The sequence below is a fragment of the Nannospalax galili genome, unplaced genomic scaffold (assembly GCF_000622305.1).
Source record: "Nannospalax galili isolate Female #2095 unplaced genomic scaffold, S.galili_v1.0 scaffold598, whole genome shotgun sequence".
In the NCBI taxonomy this organism is placed as follows: Eukaryota; Metazoa; Chordata; class Mammalia; order Rodentia; family Spalacidae; genus Nannospalax; species Nannospalax galili.
This window is the reverse complement of record NW_008342423.1, coordinates 1,380,224-1,388,621: the sequence shown is the minus strand read 5'-3', so window position 1 is coordinate 1,388,621 and position 8,398 is coordinate 1,380,224. Positions and strand designations below refer to the sequence as shown.

The window sequence follows — 8,398 nt, the reverse complement described above, 5'->3', positions numbered from 1 at the left end:
TGCTGGGATTAAAGGCGTGCACCACCACGCCCAGCATTTCCAGTATTTTTTTAATGAATCTTGCATAATTTTGTCCATTAGGTTTTTTGGGTATTTTTCATTTGTTTGTTTGTTTATTTTTTTGTCTTTTTGAGACAGGCTCTCCCTATAGCCCCAGCTGGCCTGGAACTCACTATGTAGAACAGGCTGGCCTTGAACTCATAAAGGTCTGCTTGCCTCTGCCTCCCAAGTGCTGGGATTAAAGATGTGTGCTACCATGCCTGGCTAAGAATTAATATTTATTTTTAAATATTTTATGTATTATTTTTATTTTATTTTATTTTATTATAGAGTATGAATTAACATTTTATGCTATCTTTATTATTGTTATTATTGCATTCACAAGGAAAAGAATCCATGATACTAATATTAATAATTAATAAATTAATTTTTCATGGGGTTTTTGGGTTGTTTTTTTTTTTTTTCGGTCTTTTTGAGACAGGGTTTCCCTGTAGCTACAGCTGGCCTGGATTCACTATGGAGGCCAGGCTGGCCTTGAACTCACAGAGATCTGCCTGCCTCTGCCTCCCAAGTGCTGGGACTAAAGCTGTGCACCACCATACAGGCCTGGTTTCTTCTTTTACAGAAGCCAGAACTGATGAGGTTAGGGGATGCTGAGAAACAAATTGTTGGGGACTGTTGTAGCTCAACGGCAGTACGTGTTTGGTATTCTAGAGGCCTAGGGTTGATTCTCAAAAACAAACAAGTAAACAAACCTGTCAGGGAAGATCCGGATTGAGATTAGTGTTAGCTCCCGAAGAGCCCAGAGCGATGAGCAGAGCAGTGTACTTCACTGTGTGATGTCACTAATCAGAGTAAGGACAGCAGGTTCCACCAGCCACATCTCACAGCTGAAGAAAATGAGATACACGAGCGGTTGGAAAGTCAGGTATAGTGGAGCACACCTTTAATCCCAGCACTCCAGAGGCGCAGACCGGTAGATCTCTGAGGCCATTGGTCTACATAGGGAGTTCAAGGTCAGCAGGGCTACACAATGGGACCTTGTGTTGTATGTGTGAGAGAGAGAGATCGGTTGAGGAGTAAGCTGGTCGGAAGTTGCACAAGTCTGACTTGTTCTGAAGTATGTGTATTTTGCCTGCATGAATGGAAGTGCACCCATGTTGAGCAATGCCCACAGAGGTCAGAAGACTCCCTGGAACTGGAGTTACAGTCGGTTGTTAGCTGCCATGTGGGTGCTGGGAATTGAACCCGGGTCCTCTGCAAGAGCAGTCAGTGCTCTTAATGGCTGAGCCACCTCTCCAGCTCCTATTTCACCATTTATTAAAGATGGATATCTTTATTTTGCATACCAATGCAGTAGATATGCTTGTTTAGCTTTTCATATACTATTAAATTTTGATTGAATGTTTGACTCTGTGGACTACAGAGGAGGATCTTCAATGTTTTGATATTTTAATTTTATAGAATGTGACTTCACATAAATATATAGCACAAAATGGAAGAAGTGTATTTAGAGACATTTTAGAATTGGTTGGAAATTCTGTCCTAATATCAAGTTAAAATCATTTGCCTTTTTTTTCTTGTCTTTTTGAGATGGAGTGTGTGTGTGTGTGTGTGTGTGTGTGTGTGTTTGAGCATTCCCTTACTTCATGCCCTTCTACAAAATTCCACAGCCCATCTTGTATATTCTTTCCTCTGATTTACAATCAATCATTTCTCCAAATCCCTGGCTACCTTTGGTTGGAGAATGGAATTGAAAACCAAGATCTTGGGGCTCTGTGTGCCCATTGCTACAAGGCTCTTTCAGCTGGCAGAGAAGGAAATCTATGCCTATGCTAAGCCAGAAGTATACATACATCTATAAATATTTTGTGTGTAACCATCTTCGCAGCTAACCTGAATTCATACTAATGTCGCTAACTCCACTCCAATTCATGTGATCATTCTGAACTACTCCTCCCTGTCACAACCCACTGGCCACCACCACCACTTACTTCATTGTTCAATTCCAGTGTGCAAGATGTTCTCACAATTATTTTCTGCACACCTAGGAAACAACAGCCTTAGTACAGTCATGCCAGGTGTGGTGGCACATGCCTTTAATCCCAGGAGGCAGAGGCGGGCAGATCTCTGTAAGACTCAGTCTGAACTACATAGTGAATTCCAGGGCAGCTGGGGCTATGGGGAGACCCTGTCTCAATAATAATGGTAATAATAATAATACAGCCATGTACAATTTTCTTTGCCTTCAGTCTTAATAAACTCTTGCACTAAGTTTTTTAAGGGGTCTGTTTTCCCCATCCCCTATTTAGTGAGGTTGTCTCACCTATCTCTAGTACAGTCAGACTGTTTGGAGCTCCTAAATGATATGGTGTTTTTTTGTTTGTTTGTTTTGTTTTTAACCTGTATTGGGACAAGCAATGTAGCTCAGTTGGTAGAATTTACCTAGCAAGCATGAAGTCCTGAGTTTGATCCCCAGCATCACATGCCCATAATCCCAGTACTTGGAAGGTAGAGGCAGGAACATCAGGAATTCAAGGTCATCCTTGACTAAATAGCAAGGATAGTTTTAGCTATACAGGACTTTGTTCAAATAGATAAATAAGCAAATAGAGACATAAATAAATTTACAGGCTTTGTTTCACTCCTATGGCTCTGAAATTCTATGGTCTTGACACACTCAAGGAGCCATGCATTCAGTATCACAGCATCTATAAATAGTTTCACTGCTTATTTAGAACTACCCCACCCTGAACAGTCTGATCTCAGAAGCTAAGCAGGTCAGTCCTGATTAGTACTTGTATAAGAGAATAGTTGCACCCCACCCTAAAAATGTAATCTCTGTGCTGCATCTATTTCTTCTTTCTCCCACCCTTCCCGCCACAACTGATATTTTGTGCCACCACTCTAATTGGCATTCTGCAGAAGACATTGTATTTTATAAAACAGTGATCTCTGCTGAATTCAAAATTAAAAAAAAAAACAAACAAAAACCCAAAAACAACTTGGGCTGGAGAGATGGCTCGCCGGTTAGGAACACTGGCTGTTCTTGCAGAAGACCTGGGTTTGAATCCCAGCACCCACATAGCAGCTAACAACTGTCTGTAACTCCAGTTCCAGGGGATCTGACAGCCTCTTCTGTCCTCCCTGGGCATTGCACGACATGGGTGCACTTACCTACATGCAGGCAATACACGCATACACATTAAAAAAAAAAAAAAAAACACCACTTATCTAGATATGATGGCACATGACTGTAATACCAGCACTGGGGAGGAAGAGACAGGAGGATCAGTAGTTCAAGGTCATTTTCAGTGACACAGCACATTCAAGTCCATCCTGGACTACAGTGACACCCTTTCTCAAAAAAATGAACTAAAATAAAAAGAAACAACTGATCCTTGCCACAGCTTAATAAGCCCAGGTCTAGCTGGACGTGGTGGCACAGGCCTGTAGTCCCAGCACTTGGGAGGCAGAGGCAGGCGGATCTCTGTGAGTTCAAGGCCAGCCTGGTCTGCATAGATAGTGAGTTCCAGAACAGCTAGGGCTACAGGGAAACCCTGTTTCAAAAAGACGGGAAAAAAAAAAAAAAAAAAGCCCTCATCTAAATACTTAATAACTTGCTTGTTATTCCCTGCAGCAGGGGAGGTAAGAACTGGGAGGCACACCCATTGGGTCTGAGTTCTGGGCTGGTGTCCACATCTTCCGTCTTCTCTACCCAAGTATGATGAGGGATCCCTCAATCTGTGCTCTGAAGAACCTCCATGACATGCATAACAGCCAGTTGTTCAAAATTATGAAGGAAAACAAAAGCGGACAAACCACAGTTACAGAGACAGCCTTTATGTGGACTCAGGAAGCGAGGGAAAGAAGGGGAAAGAAAACCGCACCGCTGAGCCTTAGTCTCGAGGCAGTCACGTTGCACGTGTGGGACTCGCAGCCCTGGCGAAGGCTGTTCCAGTGGAAGGCTGCCCGAGACAGCCTGTACTGAGATCTGCAAAACAGGATACAAAGGACACTGTCCCTCAAGAGCATCCCAGGCTACCAGGGTTTTTATCAACTGCCTGATAAATTATGAGAGAACTCAGAATGATTCTTTCTTTTTTAAATGCTTGAGAGGTAAGACTTGGAGGAGGAAATGACCCACTAGTTTTCTTACCTACTCAATTGAAAAGATGAAAGAGACATGGGACAGGTCAAATATTTGCATTTCGCTCTTCAAATACATGGTTAGTGATTAAATGAATGATTGTGTAAAGGGAGTAAATTGTCTTTCTTTTTTCTGCAATGCTGGATATTGAACCAGGGTCCACATGTGGTAATATACTTTACCCCAAAGGGTGAATTCTAATGGATATGTGAAATAGGGGGGACTCACTTCGTAAGTGTAAAGGAGTCAAAATAAAAATGTTCTTTTCTTAGAAACTTTAAGGCTGTGGACTGTAATCTTTTTTTAAAAAATTACTGTTGGGGGCTAGAGAGATGGCTCAGTGGTTAAGAGCACTGACTGCTCTTGCAGAGGACCCAGGTTCGATTCCCAGCACCCACATGGCGGCTACGAACCGTCCTTACCTCCAGTTCCAGGGGACTCCAACTCCCTCTTCCGACCTCTGTGGCATTGCACGACACAGGTGCACTCACATACATGCAGGCAATACACTCATACACATAAAATAAAAATAATAAATAAAAAATATTTTTTTAAAAATCACTGGGGGGACTGGAAAGATGGCTCAGCGGTTAAGAACACTAGTTGTTCTTGCAGAAGATCTGGGTTCAAATCCCAGCACCCACATGACAGCTAACAACTGTCTGTAACTTCAGTTCCAGGAGATCTGACAGCCTCTTCTGTCCTCTGTGGGTGCACTTACCTACATGCAGGCAATACACACATACACATAAAATAAAAATAATAAAAATTTTTTTCAAAAATTGCTGGTTTTGGTTCTTTGAAACAGAGCTTTGTTACATACCCCAGGGTGGCCTTGAACTTGCAATCAATTGTTCTGCCTCAAACTCTGGAGTGCTGGAATTATAGACGTGATAACATACCAAGTTAAAAATACTCTTTTTTCAAAAAAAAATTTTATCTGTTATTTTTATTTTATGTGTATGAGTGTATTGCCTGCAAGTATGTGAGTGCACCCGTGTCGTACAATGCCGTGGAGGTCAGAAGAGGGCTTCGGATTCCCCTGGAACTGGAGTTAAGGACGGTTCGTAGCCACCATGTGGGTGCTGGGAATCAAACCCTGGTCCTCTGCAAGTGTTCTTTTTTAAAAATTTTATTTTTGCTGGGCATGGTGGCCCACACCTTTAATCTCAGCACTTGGGAGTCAGAGGCAGGCATATCTCTGTGAGTTCGAGGCCAGCCTGGTTTACAACATGAATTCCAGGACAGCTGGGGCTACAGGGAAACTCTGTCTCAAAAAAGACAAAAAAAATTTATTTTTATCATTTTCACTCGTGCATGTGTGTGTGCGCGCGCGTGTGTGTGTGCACCCACTCGTTCATGTTTGTGCCAGTTTCTACAATCCTATAGAACTGACACCCACACCATTCCCAGTGGGCTTGGCTTGAAGGAGCAGGTCAGCCCTGGCTAATCTGTAGGTCACTAAGCAGACCAAGAGGAGCCTTGGTCTTTGCTTCTCACTCCTCTCTTGAAAATACAAAATCTGCATGGCAAAGATGCTAATGATTCACATAGAGTGACTTGAACTTGGTCTCTGTGAGTATAGACTAATTAGCCAGCAGAGGCTCCCAAATAAATTAGGCCAGGAGTGGGGCAGCTTGAAGGAAAAGAGGCTTTGGCCTATATGTGTCACCAACTCATCTGAAGACTCAGTCCTGAGTCAGAGGTCATAGACACCTGGCTGTTGGACAGCTCCACTTGGATGATTCTCAGACATGCCAAATTTACATCTTGCAAATAAAACTTAAGGTGCTATCACAAACTTGTGTTTTTAATTTCTTCCCCAGGCAAAGTAGAAGATACATGTCCATATATATATATATATGATATATAAATCTTATATATATACATATAATTGTGTGTGTATGTATGTATGTTAGTGTCCTGTTCAATCCACAGGTGCATGGATTGTGCACGTGTGCATACATGTGGAGGCCAGAAGACAACCTCAGATGTCATTCCTCAAGTAATGTCCACCTTTTTTTAAAAAAAGACAAGGTCTCTCACTGACCGGGAACTCATCAAGTAGTTTAGGCTGGCCTGATCAGTGAGCCCCATGGATCTGTCTGTCTCTACCTGCCCAGTGCTAAATATGACATTAACTGTGGTTTTAAAAAAATCTGTTATGTTTTGCTAATATTTTATCATTATTTATTTATTTATTTATTTAATTTTTGGTCTTTTTGAGGCAGGGTCTCCATGTAGCCCCAACTGGCCTGGAACTTGTTGTGTAGACCAGGCTGGCCTTGAACTCACAGAGATCCGCCTGCCTCTGCCTCCCAAGTGCTGGGACTAAACACATGCACCACCACACCCAGCACTAATATTTTTCGTTATGTGTAAGAGTGTATTTCCTGCATGTGGGTAGGTGCACCGATGTCATGCAATGCCTGCGGAGTTCAGAAGAGAGCATCAGATCTCCTGGAACTGGAGTTATGGACAGTTGGTCTGTAACAACACATGTGGGTGCTGGGAACTGAAAGGAGGAAGAAGTGCTCTTAGCCGTCTCTCTAGCTTCAGCAATACATTTTTAGCAATCATTTCTTCCAACAAACGACTTGTAAGTCCTCTCCGAGAACTCTGCGTCAGACAGTCAGTGCTTCCAGATTTTAACTGCTCAATTCAGAATGTCAATACGGTACCTTCATTCTGCACAAGATTATAGGCGCATGTACCTTAAACTACAGCGATCTAAATGAGATTTCATCTCAGTAATAGGCAACTACTTTGCATCTCATATGGACTGCTAAAACTTGGTCCTAGATGTGGCTTAGCATATACAGTATATTGGGTCTTTTGATGAGTCTGTGGAAGCCAGTTCAAATAGTAGTTAAACTTTTTAAATATTTTATTTATTATTTTTATTTTATGTGTATGAGTATATTGCCTGCATGTATGTAAGTGTACCTGCGTCATACAGTGCCCAAGGAGGTCAGATGAGGGCGTCAAATTTCCTTAGAACTTGAGTTACAGACCATTGTTAGCCGCCATGTGCGCGCTGAGAATCAAACCCCGGGTCCTCTGCAAGAGCAGCCAGTGCTCTTAACCACTGAGCCGTCTCTCTGGCCCCAGAAATGAACTCTTACTCTTTCATCATTTCTGCTTCATTATGTTTCTACATCTTCTCAAAGTAGGAAAGTCATTGTCTAAAGGATGTCAACCATCAAGGAAGGACTTGGGAAGACTGGACAAAAGCAGTACTCACAGGAGAAAGATGGTTTGCTGCTAAGATTCCTAAGCATGAGGGCACAGCTCTGATGGGATCATACTCCCCAGCAAGGCAGCCCTCATTCATTGAAAATGTGGGAACTGAGCAATTGGAGAAAGAATACAGGGAAATGCTTCCATTCACAATTGCTGCCAAAAAAAAATCTTGGAATAAATTTGACCTAAAACACCAAGGATTTCTAAAATGGAAAATTTAAATCGTTAAAGAAACATTGAGGAAGACACCAGATCGAAGCACCACCCATGCTCATGGATTGGAAGAATTAATATTGTGAAAATGACCATCCCACTAAAAGCAATATATAGATTCAATGCAAGCCCAATAAAAATCCCCATGACATACTTCACAGAATTAGAAAAAATAATCTGTAAATTCGTATGGAACCACGAATGACCCCGGATAACCAAAGCAAACCTGAGCCAAAGAGCAAAGCTGGGGGGATTACTAAACCAGATTCCAAAGTATACTACAGAGCTATAGTTAAAAAAAAACAAAAAACAAAAAACAAAAAAACAGCATGGTACTGGCACAAAAATAGACATAGATCAATGGAACATCACTAAAGGCCCAAATCTGAGGGCACACACACAATGGAGGAAAGACAGCATCTTCAACAAATGGTGCTGGCAAAACTGGATCTCCATCTGTAGAAGAATGAAACTAGATCCTTATCTTTCACCTTCCACAAAAGTCAATTCCAAGTAGATCAAAGACTTCAATGTGAAACTGAAAACCCTGAAACTATTAGAAGAAAATATAGGCAGTAACTTACAAGATATAGGTATAGGAAAGGATTTTCTAAATCAGACAGAAGTTGCTCAGGAATTAAGGTCAGCAATCAACAAATGGGACCTCATTAAACTAAAAAGCTTCTGTACAGCAAAAGAAACAATCAAAAAAGTGAAGAGAAAGCCCACAGAACGGGAAAAAAATCTTCACCAGTGACACATCTGACAGAGGTTTAACAACAAGACTATATA

The 8,398-nt window shown here is 41.7% G+C and overlaps 1 protein-coding gene across 7 annotated transcripts in view; it reads right to left on the bottom strand.

Annotated features, from left to right (window-relative positions):
- Positions 1-3,663: 3,663 nt before the first annotated feature.
- Tnk2 (tyrosine kinase non receptor 2) overlaps positions 3,664-8,398 on the bottom strand; it is a 58,900-nt gene continuing 54,165 nt past the window's right edge. For 3 of the 7 annotated variants that reach the window (XM_008838543.3, XM_008838542.3, XM_008838536.3), the window contains one exon: positions 3,665-3,994. In XM_008838543.3, the coding sequence (XP_008836765.1) occupies positions 3,853-3,994 (142 nt within the window). In that variant the 3' untranslated portion in view covers positions 3,665-3,852. Of the gene's footprint in view, positions 3,995-8,398 lie in introns of all 7 variants that reach the window. The other 4 variants (XM_008838537.3, XM_008838538.3, XM_017799486.2 and 1 more) reach the window with 2 other exon arrangements.